General features: G+C 31.8%; 3 protein-coding genes and 1 long non-coding RNA gene across 7 annotated transcripts; all 4 read left to right on the top strand.

Moving 5' to 3' along the window:
• The first annotated feature begins 5366 nt into the window (after positions 1-5366).
• Positions 5367-9022, top strand: LOC102655634. Its single transcript, XR_003304251.1, has 4 exons — positions 5367-6056; positions 6140-6293; positions 8283-8390; positions 8555-9022. It is a non-coding gene; the product is annotated as an uncharacterized LOC102655634 (long non-coding RNA).
• Positions 9023-11086: 2064 nt separating this feature from the next.
• On the top strand, positions 11087-17795 carry Cpap3-c (cuticular protein analogous to peritrophins 3-C). Of its 2 annotated transcripts, none has more exons than XM_006569201.3 (4): positions 11087-11451; positions 13291-13692; positions 14562-14775; positions 17545-17795. In XM_006569201.3, the coding sequence occupies exons 1-4, from the start codon at positions 11412-11414 to the stop codon at positions 17606-17608; spliced, it is 720 nt and encodes a 239-aa protein (XP_006569264.1). In that variant the 5' UTR covers positions 11087-11411; the 3' UTR covers positions 17609-17795. The 2 variants fall into 2 exon arrangements, with proteins under 2 accessions (XP_006569264.1, NP_001165860.1); NM_001172389.1 differs by lacking the exon at positions 17545-17795 and adding an exon at positions 15888-16041 and having other exon boundaries at positions 11196-11451.
• A 1078-nt stretch (positions 17796-18873) lies between these two features.
• On the top strand, positions 18874-23449 carry LOC100578109 (NADPH:adrenodoxin oxidoreductase, mitochondrial). 2 transcript variants are annotated; one of them, XM_026439848.1, is made up of 6 exons: positions 18874-18934; positions 21731-21869; positions 21927-22145; positions 22248-22463; positions 22574-23185; positions 23244-23351. In XM_026439848.1, the coding sequence occupies exons 2-6, from the start codon at positions 21750-21752 to the stop codon at positions 23340-23342; spliced, it is 1266 nt and encodes a 421-aa protein (XP_026295633.1). In that variant the 5' UTR covers positions 18874-18934; positions 21731-21749; the 3' UTR covers positions 23343-23351. The 2 variants fall into 2 exon arrangements, with proteins under 2 accessions (XP_026295633.1, XP_026295632.1); XM_026439847.1 differs by having other exon boundaries at positions 22574-23449.
• On the top strand, positions 18941-21498 carry LOC113218670 (cap-specific mRNA (nucleoside-2'-O-)-methyltransferase 2). Of its 2 annotated transcripts, XM_026439846.1 has the most exons (4): positions 18941-20218; positions 20303-20610; positions 20705-21257; positions 21333-21498. In XM_026439846.1, exons 1-4 carry the CDS (start codon positions 19165-19167, stop codon positions 21425-21427), a joined length of 2010 nt encoding a protein of 669 aa, XP_026295631.1. In that variant the 5' UTR covers positions 18941-19164; the 3' UTR covers positions 21428-21498. The 2 variants fall into 2 exon arrangements, with proteins under 2 accessions (XP_026295631.1, XP_026295630.1); XM_026439845.1 differs by having other exon boundaries at positions 18942-20610.
• Positions 23450-23852: the final 403 nt, after the last annotated feature.

Consider the following 23852-nt stretch of genomic DNA (forward strand, 5'->3'; position numbering starts at 1 on the left):
ATTTTCGCGACCTAGTTCGATCCTAGTTCGAGGCGTTGATCGAAATGATGGAGTGAAAAGAGGCGCGCGATTTACCAATCGTTGGAGACTCGAGCCTTTGTAAAGGAGAGGTCGAAAACTGGGGGACACTTAAAAGTCGCGGCGCGCGCAGAGAAGTCGAGGCGGAGAAAACCGTTTGAACGCCTCGCGGAATAAAATAGGCGGATTCTTCGCGAAAGGGAAAAGAGACGTGGCGAGGCAGACGGACTGACAGACGAGAACGACGGATTGTGAATATCTGGGCTGATTTCGAAATCGTTGCGGGGGAACTTTCTTTCAAACGAGTCGCCTCGCGATGAGGAAAACTTGCAAATAAGGGGATTCGAGATTTGCATTTAGAGCAAACGCGTCTTTCTTTCTTTCTTTCTTTCTTTTTTTTTCTGTTCCGCTTTCATCGAAATCTCATTCGTCATGAGATGAAAACATCCGCGGCGAGATTCTGAAATATGTGCACCCGTGTGTATCGTTCCTTATTAAATAATACCAATGGAAATTATGATATTGAGCAATTGAAATGTTTTTCATCGATTCAAGTAACAGCGTCTATATTATATCGCGTATATAAAAGACGAGTATTGTGTCATAGGAATAATCAATTACCCATCGATCATCGATAAATATCAAATATATTTATCTCACGATTCCACGTACATCACCGTAAATCCAGGTAACGAAGAAAATCTGTAAATTACGCTAAAAACGTCGAGGCAAGATCTCGGCGAAGGCACGATCCGATGTTCGAGATTCATTACGAAGGAAACGCGAAATATAAATGCAAACCGCGTTCAAACAGGACGTACCCTGATCGGCATTCTCCGAGTAGCGACGTCGAAGAGGAGGGTCTCTCGAGGAAGTCTCTCAGGTGTCAACAACCTCGTCATCCTCTTTCACCCGTGGCAACCGCTCCATTTTACAACTCGTCTCCTATATTTAAGCGTCTAAACTTTTCTTTGGCTAATCGATCGTGGTTATTAATTTGAAAGTCGTTGCAAAGCATCGCGAAGCATTGAATTAAAAGGTGTTATATGAGAATTTGCATCACAAAATGTTGCATCGTTGTATCGTGAGACACTGTATCGTGAGACTTTGTATCACGAAACATGGTATCATGAGACTTTGTATCATGAAACATTGCATCGCGATATATTGCATTGTATCATGAGACATTGCATCGTAAGTTACGTGTCATGAGACTTTGTATCGTGAGACACTGTATCGTGAGACTTTGTATCATGAGATTTTGTATCGCGATATATTGCATTGTATCATGAGACATTGCATCGCAAGTTACATATCATGAGACTTTGTATCGCGAGACGTTGTATCGTGACACATGGTATCATGAGACTTGGTATCACGAGATTTGGTATCATGAAACATTGCATCGCGAGATATTATACTGCAAAGCATTGCGCTGTGAAGCGTTGAATTACAAGGCATTATATTCCGAAATTTCTAAACATTGCATCGTTGTATCGTGAAATATTGAATCGTGAAGCGTTGCATCGCGAGACATTACATTGCAAAATACTGTGAAGACATTTTGAAACATTGTGAAGCGTTGAATCATAAAGCGTTATAATCTGAAACTTTGCATCCAAGACGTTGCATCGTGAGACTCTGTATCGCGATACATTGTATCATGAGACTTAGTATCATGAGACTTGGTATCATGAAACGTTGCATCGTGAGATATTACATTATAAAGCATTGGCGTCATGAAGCGTTAAATCATAAAGCGTTATATCCTGCAACTTTGCATCACAATGACTTTGTATCATGAAACATTAGATCACGAGATATTACGTTGCAAAACACTGTATCGTGAAGCGTGGAATTATAAGGCGTTATATCCTGAGATCGCATCACAAAACGCATCTTATATCGCGAATCCTTGAGATTTTGCATCACATAATATTGCGAGAGTTTACGTATCACAAGACGTTGCATTAAAAGGCGTTCACATTGCGAGACGTTCGATGTAAACTCATTGCGTAATTAACGATATTCTTGTACGTACATATATCGTTTATGCTTGCATCGAAGTCGAGTTAGATCGAGACTCAATTGTCAATGAGCCTTTCGCGATATTCGGCTGTTTTCTTTAATGCAATGTAATTCTGCAGTTAGAGACGATTAACGTGTATATCGTGTACGATCATAGCTTGTTGTTTTTCCCCTTAAACGGCCAATGTGACGATGATTTTAATTAGATTTTTGCGTGATGCAAGAGTAGAAAAGCGAAGTTTGGAAATTTCTAACGTAACTTTTAAATGGGAATATTTGACACGGTATCGATATTTCGAACGAAGGTTGCAATTTTGATATTATATAATAACTTGGAATTCTTAATGTTACACGTTTCGAATATATACATATACATATACATAAGCAAGTTGGCCGTCCTACTCCTTTCGTGAGCGCTGAAATTAGGCGTTTCTCTTTTCCATGGAATACGAATCTTCGAACAGTTACGCTTTCTTAGCGTTATCCAATTTTGGAATAACTTGATAATTAACATGAACTTAATTATCACTCGAAATAAACTTCTATCTTAATCATCTTACCTGTATAATAAAAAAACACGAAAACATCGTAATAATTTCACCTTGCGCTTATATTTCCTTATAAATCCTCTCTAAAAGGACAATTTTTTCACCGATTCACCATTTCACCATTTCAAAAAAAGAGAAAAATAATATTCACTCGCATCGACATATATCTTCAACATAATTATCCATAAAGACTCATCCATAAGTCCATAAAAAACTATAAGTCTATAAAAATCGTAGAAAATAAGAACGGAACCTAAGGATGAATGTTTGGGATGTCGAAGCGGCGCAGCCGACTTTCACCTATGTTGCCGACCGAGGGCGAACGATGCGCCGTGCCAGATAAAAGCATGCAAAAGCCAAGAGGACTCGGCGCGGGCCGACCCGTTCCATCCTCGTCCTCGACACACGCTCGTCTTCTCTAGCCGGCTTAGCCAGCTTAAGTGGCTAGCTCTACACTTCTCTCTTCCATTATGCAATCCGACAGACGTTACCTCGACTCTGTGCACGCGTGCACGAGAGAAGACGATCGCGGAGAGAAGACGATACCGGAGACACGGAGAGAGGTGACTCGAGCCACCGAATCGCGACGTCGTCGCGTGCCGCTCGCAGGAAAGCACGACTTGCACACGTGTGTTACGAACGAAAGATGGTAGATGCCAATCTCGTTATCGTTTTCGATTAATTTAATAATTTCGAGTCGAGAGGAGCGTAGCAACGGTTCATTCGCACGCGAACAATAAACGAATTATTGTTTGATTATAATCTATCTATATTACGATCTATGTTCGAAAAATTCGTGGTTAAATTACAGTGGTTATTTGAATATTATATTAGAGGGAAATTGCGTTACAATTTTTGTTTCGACTTTAAATTATTGCATTTACAGTATTCTGTTCAAAAAATTCGTAGAATTACTTATATAAAATAGCTTTGAACGCGCTTATGTTGCAGAGAAATTACGTTACAAGCAATCTTTTTAGGTTATTGCTTTAATTATTACTCTATTCGAGTACTCTGTTCAGAAAGTTTATAGAATTATAAATAAGAATTATATATAATAACTATTTGAGTTATTACTTTATTTAAATTATTATCCTATTTGATATTCTGTTTAGAAAGTTTATTAGAATTACAATGGCTATTTGAACATTATGTTATAAGAAAATTATGTTACAATATTCAACATTGGATTATTGCATTTACAGTATTTTGTTTAAAAAGTTTGTACAATTACAATGATTATTTAAACATTAATATTATGTTACAGGAAAATTATTACAATCTTTGACTTTGGATTAAAATATTTACATTAGTACATTACTCTGTACAACAAATTTGTAAAATTATACTAATTATTTGAACACTATATTACAGGTAATTATGTTACAATCTTTGACTTTGGATTATTGCATTTATAGTACTCTGTTTAAAAAGTGTACAATTATCCTTATTTGAACATTATGTTACAGGAAAATTATGTTACAATCTTCAACTTTGAATTATTACATTTACAGTGCTCTTCAAAAAGTTTGTACAATTACAATTACAGGAAAATTATGTTACAATCTTCAACTTTGAATTATTACATTTATAGTGCTCTTTAAAAAGTTTGTACAATTATAATGTTTATTTGAACACTATGTTACATGAAAATTATGTTACAATCTTCAACTTTGAATTATTACATTTACAGTGCTCTTCAAAAAGTTTGGACAATTACAATAGCTATTTGAACATTATATTGCAGAGAAATTGTATTACAAGAAATCTTCGACTTTGAGTTATTGTTTTAATTATTATTCCAAGATATTCTGTTTAAAAAGTTTGTAGAATTATATACAATGGCTCATGAAGAACAGGAAAACAATCTCTAATTCTGCAACAAAAATATTTTTAATTATAATATTTAATTTAAAATTTGTAATTTAGATTAATTATAATTCTATAGAGGATTAAATTACACAATGATTTACAAAGAAGAAATTACATTACAAGCAATCTTCTATCTAATTATAATTCTGAAAATATACTATTCTATTCAAAGAGAGACTCGTACAATTACTTATACAATATCTCACGAAAAAAAAAATATTTGAATATTATCTTATAATCGATTTTATAAATAATTTTGATTTTAATGAAAGTCGACATCGAGGAGAAATCTTTTCAAAGATTACAGTGAAATCAATCATCCAAACTTTCGATATCTCCTCAATTCAACAAAGAAGTTCACATAACAGAGAAGTAAATCCTACATAATATTTTCCAATTTTTAATAATTTTTAAAAATTCTTCGATTTCTCTGTTTCATGGCGGTTTCCATTGAGATCGAGATTTCCAATTAATTTAATAATAAAAACGAAACGTCCGATTTCTTTATAGAACGTAAAAATCCATACGATTTGCATATTTCTTTATAAGAAGATTCTAGGAGGTGAAACTTTTTTTTCAGGCTCCCTCTGGACAAAGATTCTACATCTTCGAACCGGTTAGAAAAAAACTTTCGAGGACGAAATTGAGTAATGTCATAAGATGCTATAAATAGTTTTTCGCAGTGTGGGAACGATACACTTTGTTCGATATTTCACTTTCTGTCGACAACATTTGCATTCATAATGGACATAATTTAAACGTTCGATAAACATTTTTGAAAACGAATAATTAAACAAATTTTTGATCATATATACAATATTCAAGTATATTACTATACTTCATAGAAAAGAATACATATACAAAACTTGTCTCCAATTTTAACTCTATATATAAAATTAAAATTATATAAAATTATATAATATTATAAAATTCTTGATATTTACTAAATTATAATAATCCAGAACACAGAAGGATCGGATTTAAAATTCAAAATGTATATGCAATATGCAACCGGTATATGATTACAATTTAAAGGACGTTTGTTATTAATTCATGGACGCTGGATGCAAATCGTCGCTAACTGCGCGCCAATAAATAATTTATCAAATAGATAGAATGCCTCACGTGCGTTGAACTCGTTAAATACTCTCTCACAACGAGATCGAAAAAAAAAAAAGAAAGAAAAACACTTTACTCGGATATACAACATATACAAATATATGAAAAATAAATATTTCCTCGAAAAGGACAGTTTAATTTAATCGAACGATATTATCGAAGATGAAATAATAATAAATCGTGTCATTGACCAAAACGCAAGAACGATGGATTACGTCAATTACGAGTATAATTATATCGCATGATTCATGGAGTATCCAAGTTGGACGGTTCCGGTGGCGCGGACCGACAATGGTGGCTCTGGCATACAAAACACTGTACCGAACGTAACGGTAGCTTTGAGAAACGCGGCAACAATTCGATAATACACCCCTCGAAGAGATGGAAAAAAACGAGATGCTTGATTCATTTCGATTATTCTTGCAAGAGTCAAAAAAAAATTCTTCGTTGGATTCTCACTTTATTCGAAAGGTAAGAGAAGCACCTTTTGCATATGTTGATCGTGTAACGCAAACCGTAACTGCATAATTCACCCCCGTTCATCGCTTGATCAGGCATTCGTATCTCCAGCTATCCTTGGCTGGAGAATACTCGCATACCGCCAGCCAACGTTCGTTTCCAAGTATATCGGAGCAAGCCTTCGGACGTCGAATTTTTTTCGCCGGTGGAAAAGGCCGATCGAATTAACCTGAAATAACGAATGTGTAGGTATGTATACAGGGTGTTGAGATATATTCGTTGAATTTGATTGATTTGGTGAATTTAAGGAGGAAGGAGAGAAATGAAGAATGGAATATGTTATCAATATTCTAATGAAGGATTTTTAAATTTCAAATTACAAAATGTTCAGAATTTGAAGGGAATAATATATATATATCAAAAAGAATGGAAGAATTATAAATTTTTGCTGAAGCTATTATAAAGATTAAGTTTCATTTAATAATAAATGCTAATAAAATTGGATATTAAATAATATTAAATTTATTTAAAAATCTAATTAATAAGAAATAATTTAAAGTATATGAAATCGTAAGTATAATAAATATTGTTTTATTTAAATTTAATAATAAAATAAAATGAATTAAAAATTGTTGAACTGAAATAAAATGAGATATATAATCTATTAATAATTAAATAAATTAATGATCATATTAATATTATTAATATTTGTTATTGAAACAATTGTATAAATAGGAATAAATTTAGGAAATTTAGGAATATAATATATTAATCTAAATTCTTTTAAAAATTCTTAAGATTAAAATTTTTTAAAATTTTTAAAAATATCATATACACATATGTACATATTAACCTAATGCGACACTAAGACCAATAACACGTCTCTGATCTCATTCTTATTTATGTTTCTTTTAGCTCTTTTTGCTTACTTATTGTCTGTAATCAACGATATTGAAGGAAAATTCTAATGAAGGATTTTTAAAAATTTCAAATTATAAAATGTTCAGAATTTGAAGGGAATAATATATATATATATATATCAAAAAGAATGGAAGAATTATAAATTTTTGCTGAAGCTATTATAAAGATTAAGTTTCATTTAATAAGAAATGCTAATAAAATTGGATATTGAATAATTGAATATTAAATTTATCTAAAAATCTAATTAATAGGAAATAATTTAAAGTATATAAAATAGTAAGTATAGTAAATATTGTTTTATTTAAATTTAATAATAAAATAAAATGAATTAAAAATTATTGAACATGCTAATAATTTTTTTAATGAATTAAATTATTAGCATAAAATGAGATATACAATCTATATAATAATTAAATAAATTAATCATGTATTAATATTTGTTATTGAAACTATTGTATAAATAGAAATAAATTTAGGAAATTTAGGAATATAATATATTAATCTAAATTCTTTTAAAAATTCTTAAGATTAAAATTTTTTTAAATTTTTAAAAATATACACATATATTGTATATATTGGCCCAATGCGACACTAAGACCAATAACACGTCTCTGATCTCATTCTTATTTATGTTTCTTTTAGCTCTTTTTGCTTACTTATTGTAATCAACGATATTGAAGGAAAATTCTAATGAAGGATTTTTAAAAATTTCAAATTACAAAATGTTCAGAATTTGAAGGGAATAATATATATATATATATATATATATATATATATATATATATATATATATATATCAAAAAGAATGGAACTCAATTATAAATTTTTGCTGAAGCTATTATAAAGATTAAGTTTCATTTATTAATAAATGCTAATAAAATTGGATATATTGAATAATTGAATATTAAATTTATCTAAAAATCTAATTAATAGAAAATAATTTAAAGTATATAAAATAGTAAGTATAATAAATATTGTTTTATTTAAATTTAATAATAAAAATGAAATGAATTAAAAATTGTTAAACATGCTAATAATTTTTTTAATGAATAATATTTATTAGCATAAAATGAGATATACATAATAATTAAATAAATTAATCATCATGTATTAATATTTGTTATTGAAACAATTGTATAAATAGGAATAAATTTAGAAAATTTAGGAATATAATATATTAATCTAAATTCTTTTAAAAATTCTTAAGATTAAAATTTTTTAAAATTTTTAAAAATATCATATACACACATATATATTAACCCAATGCAACACTAAGACCAATAACACGTCTCTGATTCTGACTTATGTTTCTTTTAGCTCCTTTTGCTTACTTATTGTCCGTAATCAACGACATTGAAGGAAAAAGTGATCTCTCGATGATTCGAAGATGATTATAAACCCACACGGATTGATGAAATAAATTGGGTATAAACGACTTTATTTATCATCTATAATATTAAATTATATTTTTCAAAATTACATTAATAATATATATGTATATATTAAGATTAATTATAAATTTAAATAAATTAGAATAATTTAATAAGACAAAGAAATTAAAAATTAAAATTATATATATATATATATAGATTGTGCAAAAAACACGGACGAGGAGAATGGGGGCAAGGTAACGAGAGAGAAGTTCCACGGGAGGGAGGACGACCAGTCGTGTCCTCCTCGAATCGGTCGACCTAAGGAGATCAACGAGCCGAATATTAATCATCGAGAGGCGCGGCACCTGCATCCTTGGCGCGTCGAGGCACGTAACGCGATAAACCGCCGTGCAGCCTTACCGTTATCCGGAAGGCGTTTGTGCATTAGCCATCCGGTTACGTTCCTCCGCTTCCTCCTTCGTTTCGGGACTCCCGAACCGCCACGTTTCAGTCCCGTCACGTTGGGAACGGACACGTTCGTCGAACTTCGTCGACGAGTATTATTATCTTCTCGAAAGGACGTTCGTAATATTCGTTTCGAATATAAATCAAAACAAAAACGCGAATTAAGAGAGTTTGCCACGAATTTTAATTTTTGTCTCGTTTTGATTCGTGGATGTTTTTCGTTTCTAATCTCGTCGAGGTGTATATATGTATATACATAAAATGTATATTTCGAGAAGAAAATTAAAATTGAGATCGATAATGTCGGCACGACTTTCGTCCTCGTTTTCCTGGAATCGCGCCAAGGTCGATCAACCATCTCTCGACGCGGTTTCCTCGCTCCTCGTCAAGCCTGTGCTTTCGATCGGTGGACGTACGTGCGCGTAAACACCGACCCTGCCAATGCTATTTATTCGAGAAACTGGATTAAACCGAGCGAGAAAGTTCCGCTGTTGTCGAAAGCGTTCGGCATTAACATGCGTCCGATCCGTCTTCGTTGTCCCCTTGAGGAAATACTTTGAATTAGAATAACTCCTTTCTTTTTTTCTTTTTTTTTTTTTTTTAGAACAGCGAAGAAATTGAACCGGCAAGCAAAGTCTTTCTTATCTAGTGTGTATATATGTAAATATGTATCTTGTAAATTTTTTACAATTTTTCTTTGTTTTTGTTTTGACAGATAAGACGGATAAAAAGAAGGAAGAAATTCGGTCGGTAAAAAAGTGTCAGAAGTATCTCGCCGATCGATCGATTCCTTTCAAAATACCAAATCTCACCGCAAAGAGGTAAAAGAAAAACTGATGAAATATATAATTGCAAAATCGTCGGGAGGACTTTCTTGCGGAGAAAACGCAACGCGGTGACAGAGAGTGATGTAAGGGAATAAATGTCAATCACGGTTCGATCCGACTGGGCGAATAAAATCTCGCGAGAGAAGAGATTATTTTCGAGTTTGGCAAAAAAAAGTGTCTAATCTAATCGAATCGACGACGAACGATATTATCGTTAACAGTATCGAACAACCGGTTCGAACCTGATAATCCGCTTTCTATAACATGGTCTAAAAACATTCGAATTTCAAAAATAATCGAATCTTTACGTGCATGTGAAAATATAAAATCGTAACGCAATTTTTCAAAATAAATCTTTTTCTATTTATTAAAATCTGCACTCTGTTTTTTCGAGACTCGTAATTCGAGACGTTTTCAAGGACACCGAATGGTTAATTTGCGAATATCTCGTCCAAATTATCTCAATAATCGATCCTTAAGTTTTATCGATAAAGCAACGACCAATTGAATAGCCAGGATTAACTATAATATCGGAATGTCGAAGACCAGGGTGGCAGATACGAGAGTCTGGGTGAGTCACGTTGCTCGTGCACGACCTTCGCCCCCTTCCAGCCTTCCCCGTTATTTTATATCCCCGCCATTATTATTATTATAATCACGTTACGATCGGTCGGTATTCCGCATACGCGTACGATCGCACCAGTACGCCGTTTGTGTACGAAAACGGTACGCACCTGTCCACCAGTTCGACGAATTTCGATGATTGGACGAGATAATGACAAGATACGACGGAAAAGTAATCTTAGAAACTTATCTTACATAGAATTATTTCGATACATTGAAATTCGTTACAACGCGAATCTCGACAATTATCGGCGATCGGTATATAAATATCCTTTCATCCGCGAGAAAGAAACGAAAACGTCTAAAAACGTTTAATCCATAAAATCTTTTATCTAAGCAACGAACACGAATCTAGTTTCTTTATTCGATAATCGAGCAGAAAGAAACTAGCAAAATCGAGAATTCGAGGATCAGGTTGAAAGTCGAAACTGGTCCTTGGTTGAATCGAATCGAGAATTCGAAAGAATAAAAGGACCAAGAGGCAAAAAGAGGAAGCGGGATTTTAACGAAGAAATTAAAACGAAGAGTGGAATAAAAAAAAAAAAAAAAAACAAAAAGGGAATCATTTTTAGCATTTGAGACAGTCCAACTGTTCGATGGAGGTGGGTGCGGGTAAAAGAAGTGGGGAAGAAAGAACGTGGCAGACGTTTATTACCGGGCCACTGTTAGGTCTTCGGATGGCATTTTCAGCGAGAAGAATAAAGAGAGAAAGGAAAGGGAGATCTGCGAGGCGACGAGAGAGGGAGAGAGAAGAAGAGAAAGAGAGAGAGAGAGAGAGAGATACGTAGAGAGCGAGGTATATATCACAGAGGTGTATATACACTCTTCTCGAAGCGAGACGAGAAGGAGAAGAGAAGGAGGGTTCTCTATAAGGAGGTGGAAGAGGAACAACACGTGACCAATCACTTATATAAAGGTGGAGAACGACAGGGCGCAAACACAGAGTTCTCTCTCTGCTCTCGGTGGACACTGTGCGCTCGCAAAAGTGATAACAATTTTTTTCTCTCCTTTCTCCTCCCCCCCTCACCCTTCCTTCAACAAAATAATCGACGAATTTTTACGCGTCGCGAGGAAAGGATCGTGTGGTAACCAAGAAAATACCAAATCGACGTACCACGCGGGATATACAACAATAACACACGCACGCAATCGTAACAATGAGGACGTACTACGTGATAGCCGCCATTCTGATCGCCGGTACGTACCCATCATGAAATAAACAATCACGAGGAAACGAAAGGGTGAAAAGAATAGGGAGAATAAAAGGGGGGAAGAAAGGAAGTAATTATCGAGCGTAATTTATCACGTGGAGGAAGAAAGTTGGGGGAGGAAAGTGTTGCTCGAGAACGACCGTTGCGATCGGAAGTGGAGGAAACAAGTGCGTGACATATGCGTGTGGAAAGAGAGTGCCCTCCTCCTTTGTCGCCGACTTTTTCTCACCGGTGGAATTATTCGTTTAACGTAGCCTTCGCTCTTCCATAATCCTTCCGACGCGGTTTATTTCTCTCGATATAATCCAGATTTCGATTCGATTCGACTCGAATCGAGAAATGTATATTGTACATGTGTTTCGTATCGGAATAATATCGATACCTTGAAAAGTGACTTGTTCCAACTCTCGTACGACTGGAGTGCTATATTCGCGATATACGTATCGTAATATCCGCGGCATTCGAAGGAAAGCAGGTCAACTTACGATGCGTTCAATGATCGGGAAAAGAGCTATTTATATTTGTAATCTCATAACGAAACTTCTCCATTCGATTCCCTTCCATCCATCCTCTCGTGAGCCTCGCGTGAAATTCGATCAATTCCGCGCCTACAAATCGGATATGAAACACACGCGTGATTGGAAGTGGTCGATTTATCGAAAAACCAACGATCGGCTTTTTCGACACGAATATATAGTATATTATGTTTTCTCCATTCCTTTTTCCCTCCCCTTCCCTCGCTGAAACAGGATAACCTTGGCCCAGATCTTGACCCTTCCTTTTTCATTTACGATCAATCCAAAATCCTCTTTCTCTCTCTCTTTCTCTCTGTCCAAAAATCCATGATTACGATTAAATTGAACAATAATCGGATAATCGAAATTCGGAAGCAAGCTCATTGGATCAGAGACGCGATTTTTAATCTCTCGAAAAAAAATGAAAGTGAACACGCACAAACGTCGGCGAGAAGCTCGTAGGCGCGAAATTACAGAGAGGATGAAAGGTGTGTGTGCGTGTATGAAAAGAGAGAGAGAGAGAGAGAGAGAGGAGAGCGGAGTGAACGGGATGCTGGGAGGGCCCAGTCACGAGGTGGTGGTGTTGCGGCTGCTGACGGTGGGTCTGGCTCTAGGCCCGAAGTGAAAGCGTTTGGCGAAAGTCACTTCGTGTCCTTACATAACACGTTTAGGTTATTCAGATACGTCATATACCGCGAGAAAAGAATAACGGATTATTAAGCATGTGCAATCGTAGCTGGGAGAAAAACTGGCACTCGTGTCAATCGTTCTGACGATAGGTGTCAACAGTGCAACGTTGTCTTTGTCCCTCTGGATATTCCGTACGTATGTTCTCTCGCGAGGAACGAGAATAAAGGAAGAATCGAGACGGTAGAGGGAGAAGATGCAACGCAACGGAGAGGAGGGCGTTGCGGTCGACGATCGATATTGTCGTTTAATCTTCTCCCGAGAGCGAAAATAACGGTAAAATTGAATTACATTTATCCTCCACCACAAGATCCAAACCGCGAAACGCACTTTTTCTCCGCCGATTTCGTTTCATTTCCGTCTGGAAACAATGATTGGGCGAGTTCCGTTCACGGACACGGTATAATTTAAGGTTATTTCGATGGAAAGTTTGTAATTTGGTAACGCGATTCTTCTTTCGAAGAATTACCGACACGAAAGAATTTCCTTAGTTTCACCATTTAAAAACGGCATTCCATCGAGTTACTTTCGATACGAACCAGATTACCTTCCTTCGTCCGTGGTCGTATTTTTATGTAACTGAAAAGTATTCTCTTTTGTTTACCTTTTTTTTTTACGCACAGGCGCAACCGCCCAGGAATCGTTCAAATGCCCGGACGACTTCGGCTTCTATCCCCATCACATATCCTGCGACAAATATTGGAAATGCGACAACAACGTGGCGGAGTTGAAGACTTGCGGCAATGGGCTCGCGTTCGACGCGAGCGATAGCAAGTTCCTCACCGAGAATTGCGATTATCTGCACAACGTGGATTGCGGGGATAGGACGCAGCTCGAGCCGGCGATCAGCACGCCGCATTGTCCGCGTCTGTACGGTATTTTCCCGGACGAAAAGAAATGCGACGTGTTCTGGAACTGTTGGAACGGAGAGGCATCCAAGTATCAGTGCAGTCCTGGGCTCGCTTACGACCGTGAGGCGAGAGTCTGTATGTGGGCCGATCAAGTACCTGAATGCAAAAACGAGGGTACGTATTGCATTTCGCATTGTGAAATGTGATTTCAATTTTACTTATTCGAAGGTTACGGGATGGAAACGAGATGTAGTTAGTCTCTTTTTTTTTTTTTTTCTAAAAATTCGAAAAGATTTTTTAAAAATTTAGATAAAAAAAAGCGAGTTCTTTGTATTTTATACCGTGCAAAAATGTGAAAACCAATTTTCTAAGATTGATCCTTTTTTGTTCTTTTTTTTTTTTAATAAAATATCGAAGAAATTCAAATCGATTCGGATAAAAAGAAAGGCACGCTTTTTTGATTTGACGATTTCAGTCAAAAGTTATTAATCTTTTCTCGTTTGATTATTTATTAACGTAGAACCGGTAATTTTATTACTAGCTTTACTCAATGGCCAGGTAAGTTTCATGTATAAATAAATTTTATTGATAATTGTATTTGATAACAACTCGAAAATTCTCGCGTCTTTCATCAAAGAAACATTAGTTATGACTTTCGTGAAATTATATAGCGAACGTAATTAAAAGGAATAATTAACCATATCTCTGTATTTTTTTTTTTTTTTTCATTCCTTTTATACTCCGTAAAATTAACGCGATAAAAACGTTCTAAATCTCTTCGAAGATTTTACACTATTTAATATATCAAAGAACACCGTACAAAACGCACGAAAAATCTATCAAGCCTCTCCTCGAATATCATTCATTCACCGCGTGGCTTCGAGCAACAACGATACGTGACGATCCGTTCCCACGCACATCCTGCATGCGTTTCCTCGATTCGAGCGTCGTGACTTCGTCTCAACTTTCTCGTCTCATTCTCTGATCGCGAACTATTAACGAACATCTCATCACGGTTCTACATATTGCATATTTATCGCCAGAAGTCGCAGGAGGTTTCACGTGTCCAGCCGCCGGCGAAGTGAGCGGGGCATCCGGCAGCTTCAGCAGACACGCCCATCCCGACGATTGCAGAAAGTATTACATATGTCTGGAAGGTATCGCGAGAGAGTACGGGTGCCCTATCGGCACTGTGTTCAAGATCGGTGATGCCGATGGCAGCGGTGCCTGCGAAGATCCTGAAGACGTTCCTGGATGGTGAGTCGAAACCTCTTTTTTTTTTTTTAGTGAAAATTTTCTGAATTGTAGTGTTTTTTCTTATATTCGTAATATTTCTAATTCGAAGATTACGGTATTTTTTGGTTATTCGCTGTAAAAAAGAAAATATTCTAAAAAAAGATCTCATTTCGAGGAGAGAGTAGAATTTGAGTAGATTGAGGAAGCTTTGTGACTGTGCATTACGTAAAAAGATAAATTCTGGACAAACCGGAATATCCTCGATTATGGTGTAGTAGTAATAAGATTCGTAAGATCTGAAAGTTCGAAAGATATTTTTCGAGTGATGTAATTAAACGGATATTTGGTGTGTATACCTTGCTCTCATAATCCGTAGAAATAGGGGTTTTATGTAACAGCCACCCAAATGTTGGTAACATAATATTTACATAATGTTTCTCGAGGACAGAAATAACGTGAAAGTCAATAAAATAATTTCTCTGTGTTAATTAATTTTATTTCTGCTATCCTCTTTTTCTCTTCTTCACTCATTCCAATCGCATTATTTTCTCTCAAGCAATGGTATAACAAGTAATCATTAAATATCATTAATTAACAACAAAATTATCTAACATATGTAATTAATTAATATTCACAGTTTAAAGGTATTATTTTACGTAGGATTATCCAACTAAATGTTATCACTGAATGTTACAAATTTCACTAAAAAAAAAAAAAAAAAAAAATTAACCTCTTCAAAAATGCTATGAGACATTAAACATTGTATTGTATACAATATCGTCTCAAATCATGATTATTTTGTTTTCATTATTAAAAAATTCCATATGATCAAATTTTTTGATGAATTTTAATTTACTAACCTTCTCTTTAATGTTCTCCGAAGAGGTTAACTTTCACACTCGTGCATAAATTTCGAGATAAAGTATATATTGCAACATATTCCCAAAGCACCGACACACTGAAACAAATTCGTGATCACCTTTTCTCGTGTAAACGTGATTAACTGTAAAAAAGAAAAAAAAAAGAGAGAAAAAAAAAAGAAAGAAAAAAGAACACAAGGTTGCACGCGAAAACAGGTGGCACATCACGCATGATCCTAACCTCCGGATTTTTCCCGGTGTTCTGGTTCACAGTGAGGATTACTACGGTGACTTGGATCTAAAGAGCATCAGGAAGAGCGAGCTGCTTGCCGGTATTCAAAATTCAGGCGAGACCAGGAAGCCTCCTCAAGGCAAACCAAGGCCCCCATCGGCACCTGCGAGGCCCAACGCATCCCTTCAAGAATAATTTCATCTTCCTTTCCTTCTTCCTCTTCACTTTCTTTCCCTCTTTTCTTCCCTCCTCACTTCTCACTCTTGTCTGAATCTCTTTTCCTACGCAATTTTTCTCTTGTGCAAGCACACATACACACACATGCGCGCGCATAAGCGACAGATACAGACACTTGTGATGCTCGGTCACGTTTCTTCGTGCGTCCATCCGAGCTTTTCTGAAACAAATACAATCGAATAGTTTGCTATTATTTACCATTATTTCGTACGTGGCTTGATTCGAATACGGGAGGAATAGTGTCGTGATAGTCTCGTGACCGAAGATAATACGTCACAGAATTCTCTCACCTGTGTTGAGGTTATTTCGTCCATGCGGCTCGATATGCCGCAACACGCGGGAAGAAGTAATCCGTGAAATTTTAATCCTTCGAGCTGTGCATCGATTCAAAAATTAATCGATTTTATAAAAATCGAACGAAATAAAATTTATATACCTTTCGTTTATATATACACAGCTTTTGCATGTAACGAGTAATCTCGAATAATCTCGTCAAAATTAACATCGAGTATTGAAATTCGAATCGATAATCGAAATTCGATCTCTTCAATCGTATCGTCTCGATAACTTCTCTCATCCCTCCTCCCTTCTCTTGTCATTGTTTACTTTTATTCATTTCCCTTTATTTTTCCCTTCCGTGTACGCAATCTTGTTAGCTATCGTAAGACGTACGGTTTCAAAACAAAGCTCGTTTGATCGGTATCGTTTCTAGGTTAGAATTACGTCCATTGGATATTTATACTTTTGAAAAAAAAAGAAAAAAAAAAAGAAAGAAAGAGAGATCTAAAGGAATGATTCGATGGACGGTGAGACGTTCTTTCTTCTTTTCAATTTGTTTCGATTCGAGCTTATCCCTCACACTCTTTTGGTCCCAGGTCAAGCATGCTTGCGTAAGCTAGACTCGTCCGTCGTTATATTTTTAAGTAATGTGAAAAATTCGTATAATAAAAGAAACAAAAATTCGTGAAAAAAAAAAGTCTATGTGCTTTTCCTATCGATCCATCTTATCCTTTGATCCAAATGTATTTGTGTATTTGCTTGTCTCGTTATGGAAATTTGTTTTTCGCGATTTCTAACTCTGCATGCTCGTTTTTATTGAAAATATAACAATGTTTTAAAAGTAAACACAATCGTCATTCGATGCACTATTTACAACGTGAAGATGAAAGTTTGAATTGAAAACCGTTTAAAATGATTTAGAAACAGATAATGAGAATTTACGTATCGAAATTTACGCGTAATTTCTAAGATTTTTTTTATTCCTTTATCATATTATATTTTATTATTAAGCATATATTTTATATGTTATATCATACGTATTAAAATTTTCGGTATTTAATTTAAACTGGATGTTAATTATTAACATGTTGATTACGATGTTTTGTTATTGTTTCATCTCTTTACTGAGTTATCGATTTTTTAGAAAATAAATCTTACCATTATAAATAATAAATTTTGTAGCGAAGACTACTATGGAGATGTGGATCTAAAGGCTTTACGAAAATTGGGATACAAAAAAAAGTGACGAAGAGGACAAATACGTAAAGTTCAATAATTCTGATCGATACTAGGGTCGGAAGATTTTGAAATTCGTCAATCTATTAATTTCCTGCATCTTCCATCGAATCAAAATAAAGAAAACTCGTGTATTTCATTTCAAATCATTCGCAATATCATTCATATCTCTTCACATATCATGATAGATAATTGTAATATAGGTTATGATGTATGTAAATAAATTGCTATCATAAAACAATAAAAAAATATTGTATATGTAAAATTATGGTCAAAATACAAAATATAAACCTTAATAATAAATATTCAATACAATTTTTGTCCTATACCTTGGAAATACTAGAACCTGTTTATCATTTTGAATATTTTTATTGTGTCATTTTGAACAATTCGACTTAGGATAAGAATATAATGATTAAAAAATTAAAGCTAAATATACCAATATAAAATTAAAAATAAAAAAAATAGAATATTCTATTATATAATATTCTGTATAATATTTTTTTTATAAATATTCTATATAATATCTTATAGGCATATATATTGCAAATATATGTAGGCATATATATTCAACATACATTCAACATAAAGAATGTGACTAAACTTTTTGCATAAAAGATTAAGATACATTACAGTTTTAAAAAAGAAATGAGTGTAAAATTGATACCTTATTTGTGTTCATGTGTTAAATATAAACAAAGAGAATAAGTAATGACAAAAAAACAGAGATAAATAAAGATTATTGAAATTAATATCTTTGGAATGCCGCAAATGAAATATACGAAAAAAGGACAGAAAATAATGAGAAAAGGATAGAAATAAAGTAAGAATTGATGTTCAATGCCATCTCTTGAATATTAAATGTAACTCTTTGAAGACAGAAAGATAGTAGATAAGAATTAAAGATCAACACCATCTCTTGAATATATTTAGAAATGATTCTTTAAAAAAGATGTTTTTAATATTCGAGAAATGATGCTGACGGTCAATTCTTTCTCTATTTCTATCTTTTTCTCGCTATTTTTTGACCTTTGTTTATGTGTTAGATTTGCGACATTTTGGAGATGGCGCTGATTTCAAGATTTTTACTTTATTACTGTCCTTCTCCCACTACATATTTATAAATCGTATAATTTTATTTATCAATAAATCAAATCTATACGTGTATGATTATTTCAAATATCGATTAAGTTATATTGTAAAAAAAAAGTAGTGTTTATATTATACGAATTTTAGAATGTATATTCGTAGTTTTTATGAAATAAAATAATATAATTTTTTTGTCAATTTTTTTTAACTAAACAAAGTATTATATTTATTATCATATTATAAAAAGGTGAGAAATTACATCTGTCAAAAATAAGAAGTCAGCCAAGACAATTATATATTAGAATTTTAATCTTTAATGTTGAAAAAATTATTTTTTTAAAAAATTAAATATATTTATAACTTATATATTGTTTCATTCTTATTTTATACTTTAAATTAATTCTTTATATAAAAAGAATTATACTGATTATGTGATTATACGCGAATAAGTGTAATAACTAAATTATTGATTAAACAATGGAAACAGAGGAATATGATTTTAAAAAACAACAATTATTACATACAAATAAAGATTGTATGCATAAAAATCAAACTCAAAATGAATATATAAATAATTTATTTAATAAACGTTTTACAATTGTAAATAATGAATGTTATACAATGCCTGAACCAACAACAATGTTTAAAGATTGTTTATGGACAGTCGATGAATTACAATTAATAAAAAATGAATTGAATGCCATAAAGAATTGTTTAAATAATTATGATCCTGATAAATGGCAATTACATACAAGAATAAGAAACAGTGCAAAAGATGTTATGACTCGATTGAAAACTTATATTCAACCAGAACTTCTAACTCAAGCATGGTGTAAATTTTATGAAATAGTATCATCATTTCCTTTAATACCAATGAATTACATTCATAATAATAATAAATGTTTTAAATCTGTTCATTTATGTGAAGCACCTGGAGCTTTCATCACATCTTTAAATCATTGGTTAAAAACAAATGTTCCTAATATTAAATGGGATTGGCTTGCTATGACCTTAAATCCATATTATGAAGGTAATCCGGCATCTATAATGGTTGATGATGATAGATTCATTAGACACACATTAAATCATTGGTGTTTTGGAGAAGATAATACCGGAAATCTTATGAATTTAAAAAATTTGAACGAACTTATAAAAGTAGCACAGCCACATTGTAATATATTCTTGATTACTGCAGATGGTAGTATAGACTGTACAGATGTTCCAGCGGAACAAGAAAGTGTTTTAATACATTTGCATTTTTGTGAAACCATAACTGCATTACAATTGTTAGCTACTGGAGGAAGTTTTTTATTAAAAATTTTTACTATTTTTGAATGTAATACAATATGTCTGATATATTTATTATCTTGTTGTTTTAGTAATGTGAGTGTTATAAAACCAGCAACAAGTAAAGAAGGAAATTCAGAAACATATGTTGTATGTACAAATTTTAAGGGACCAACATTTATCTCACCTTATTTAGAAAAATTAAAAGAGCATTATGAATATGGTCCTAAACAAGCAATTTTTAGTAAGCATGATATTCCATATGCATTTATGGAAAAAATTATACAATGCAGTGAATTTTTTAAATCTCATCAATGTCTTGTTATAGTAAACAATATTGTTACATTTAACTCTGATGAATCTAAAATGTTACAAGATACAAAACAAATTCAATGTATGGTTGCTGATAAATATATTAAAGATTACAATGTAAAAAAATTAGAAACAGGAGAAATTGTAGGAAACATAATTATATTAGGAAGAACCATTAATACAAATCAATATAAAAGATCGTTACAAGGATCATATAATGAACGTTGTGAAAAACAACAATTAGCACCTTTAGATAGGATAGAAAGTTTTTGTAATGATTTTAATAAAATTGAGATTCATGTATCATCTGATGAAGTTATAAAAGTAAGCTATTTTTTAAATTTCTTTTTTATTATATTATATATTTTCTTTAAATAAAATTTTTCTACAATATAAATTAAATTTTTATCTTTTATAGTACAAATTCTCTGAATTCCCAGAAGATTTGCAAATTCGTTCAGGAAAAGTGTTTCACAAAATATATAATTCCAAATTTTGTAATAAAAATGCTTTAAAAATATTAAATGGTATTGATGATATCCTTAATAAAATAAATTTGAAAATACAATTTCCTTCGATAGAGAGTATAGAGAATTTAAAAGCTAAAATTCTTTGTAAACCAAAACATGAAATTTTAATTTTTCGATATACAGATATTTATGATGGTCATGAAATAATCACAGAAATTTATGATACATTACAAAAACTTGAAATTGGAGCAACATTAGTTTTAATTGGTTATTCATTGTTTACTCACCTTAGTATTGAACTTCTTTATCTTATAAGCTGTGCTTTTAATTTGTTAAAAATTACAATATGCAATCATGTAGGATTGAAAATCACATTACATCATTATAATTACAATCCTAAAATATTAAGATTCTTAAATGAAATTAAAGCTGCTTCTTTTGAAGCTCAAAAACAAGAGAAAGCTATTTTGGAAATAATTTCTCCATCACTATTTTATAAAGGTAAAAAGAATTATATATTAGTATATTTAATTATAATTTTTCAATATTATATTTGACATTATTTCCTTTTTTTAGGGTGTTATTTATGCTATTCAGCAGATCTTAATCATTGGGTCATAAAAACATATATTCATTATGTATTAAATATAATGAAACAAAATATAAATTAAAAGATGATCCAAAATAAACCAAAGTTGTACCAAATTTTTGATGTAATAAAATATAAATGCATATTTATCAATGGTGTGTGCTTTTTTTCCATATTCATAATGCATTTATAAATATTTATAAATATAAAATATATAATAAAATTAGATATAAATTTCAATTTTATTATTTATAAATTTATTACAAAAAAGAAAAAAAATCAAATTCAAAATGAAAATTCTTGGCTGTCTTCTTTAAAGAATATTATAATCTTAATATATTTATGAAACACATATATGATTTTAATTTACAATATATTCTTTTAGATTAATACAAATCTCTACTATGAAATTTAATAAAATGTACAAATATGTTCGTTTATTTTCAACTGAACAAATTGTACCAAGAGTGTGTATTGTTGGTGCAGGACCAGCAGGATTTTATAGCGCACAACAATTATTAAAAGTAAGTGCGGTATAAATTATATAGAGTAATAAATTGTAACAAAATATAATTTTACAGACAATTAATAATGTAAGAGTGGATTTATTAGAAAAATTACCAGTACCGTATGGTTTAGTACGTTTTGGTGTAGCTCCAGATCATCCAGAAGTGAAAAACGTTATTCATACATTTGAAAAAATTGCATCTAATCCACGTTTTCGGTTTATAGGGAATGTTAATATAGGAAAAGATATTACCGTAAAGGAATTGCAAGAAATTTATCATGTAGTTTTATTAGTATGTATAATAAATAAATTTATTCAATCATATTTTTCTTTACTTTATAATATACTTTACTAATATATAATAATTTTATATTTAATATTAATAAATATTTAGGCATATGGTGCAGAAGAAGATAAAACATTAAATATACCTGGAGAAAATTTAAATAATATGATATCAGGAAGACAATTTGTCGGTTGGTATAATGGATTACCTGCAGATAGTAATTTGAATATTAATTTAGATGTAGAAGAAGCTGTTATATTAGGACAAGGTAATGTTGCTATAGATATTGCAAGAATTTTATTAACACCAGTTGATAAGTTAAAGGTATGTTCTAAATTAAATTTTTTAAAAAAATTTAATATATTTAAATATATTATAATTAAAAGTATATTATGCAATATACTTTTAACTTATTTATAATTTTATTTTTTTAGAATACTGATATAACATCACATTCTTTAGAAAAATTGTCAAAGAGTAAAGTACGTAAAGTATCATTAATAGGAAGAAGGGGGCCACTACAAGCAGCATTTACAATTGCTGAATTACGAGAAATATTAAAATTAAATAATTGTGAAACTTATTGGCGTAAAGATGATTTTATAAATGTAAAAGAAGTAGTTAATACTTTAACAAGACCACGAAAAAGATTAACTGAACTTATGCTAAAATATTTAGAAAAAATACCTTCAATACAAGATACAAGAACAAAAGAATTATATCTATTATTTTTAAGAAGTCCTGTGAAATTTTTAGGTTCTAACAACATAAGTGGTGTTAAATTATCAATAAATAAACTTGAAGGTAATGATATATCTACACAAGTTGCTATACCTACTGGATTATTTGAAGAAATTGAATGTGGTCTAGCATTTCGCAGTATTGGTTATAAATCTGTTCCAATAGATATATCAATACCATTTGATAAAAAGATTGGTCGCATTAAAAATACAGCTGGAAAAGTCCAAGAAAATCTTTATGCTGCAGGTTGGGTTGCAACAGGTCCAGTAGGAGTTATATTATCAACAATGACAAATGCATTTCAAGTTGGTACATTAATAAATAAAGAATTATCAATTACAGAAAATAAGCCAGGTTTTGCAGGTTTGTCGAAAATACTTGATCATAAAGGAATACCTACAGTATCATATAATGATTGGAAAAAAATTGATAAAATTGAACGTGAAAAAGGAAAAATATTAGGAAAACCAAGAGAAAAAATAATTGATATTAATGAAATGTTAAAAATTGCTTTAAAATGATATAAGTATAAAAAAAAAATAATAAATAAATAATAAACTTTTTTCATTTTTCAATAATTCATCATAAATAATTATTAATGAAATGATTTTAAATTATAATAAATTTATATCTAATTTAATATTCTTCAATATAAGTATTTATTTCCTAATTCATTTTAATTATTGTATAAACAATATATTATAATTATTTACACTATTTATATTATAAATATATTTTTGACAAAAATACTTAAAATAAATAAATTTTTATTATTTTAAATAAAATCTTATTTTTCTAAATTTACAAATAATAAGAAAATTTAATTTATTAATTAATTAGTTTATTACTAATTAATACATATAATTATATCTTTAATAGTATTAAAAATTGTATAATGTATAATATAATTATTTATTAAAATTTTTTTTTTTTATTCAATTTTGTAAACTATAGTTTTATAAGATTTCTAAT

Source organism: Apis mellifera, linkage group LG3 (genome assembly GCF_003254395.2).
Source record: "Apis mellifera strain DH4 linkage group LG3, Amel_HAv3.1, whole genome shotgun sequence".
NCBI lineage: Eukaryota > Metazoa > Arthropoda > Insecta > Hymenoptera > Apidae > Apis > Apis mellifera.

Coding starts and splice junctions, on each gene's coding strand:
- Cpap3-c (NM_001172389.1), top strand. CDS start 11,412: ATGAGGACGTACTACGTGATAGCCGCCATTCTGATCGCCG. Junction 13,693..14,561: donor ACCTGAATGCAAAAACGAGG/GTACGTATTGCA, acceptor ATTTATCGCCAG/AAGTCGCAGGAGGTTTCACG. Junction 14,776..15,887: donor CCTGAAGACGTTCCTGGATG/GTGAGTCGAAAC, acceptor TCTGGTTCACAG/TGAGGATTACTACGGTGACT.
- LOC113218670 (XM_026439845.1), top strand. CDS start 19,165: ATGGAAACAGAGGAATATGATTTTAAAAAACAACAATTATTACATACA. Junction 20,611..20,704: donor CATCTGATGAAGTTATAAAA/GTAAGCTATTTT, acceptor TATCTTTTATAG/TACAAATTCTCTGAATTCCC. Junction 21,258..21,332: donor TCCATCACTATTTTATAAAG/GTAAAAAGAATT, acceptor TCCTTTTTTTAG/GGTGTTATTTATGCTATTCA.
- LOC100578109 (XM_026439847.1), top strand. CDS start 21,750: ATGAAATTTAATAAAATGTACAAATATGTTCGTTTATTTTCAACTGAA. Junction 21,870..21,926: donor GCGCACAACAATTATTAAAA/GTAAGTGCGGTA, acceptor ATAATTTTACAG/ACAATTAATAATGTAAGAGT. Junction 22,464..22,573: donor CACCAGTTGATAAGTTAAAG/GTATGTTCTAAA, acceptor TTATTTTTTTAG/AATACTGATATAACATCACA.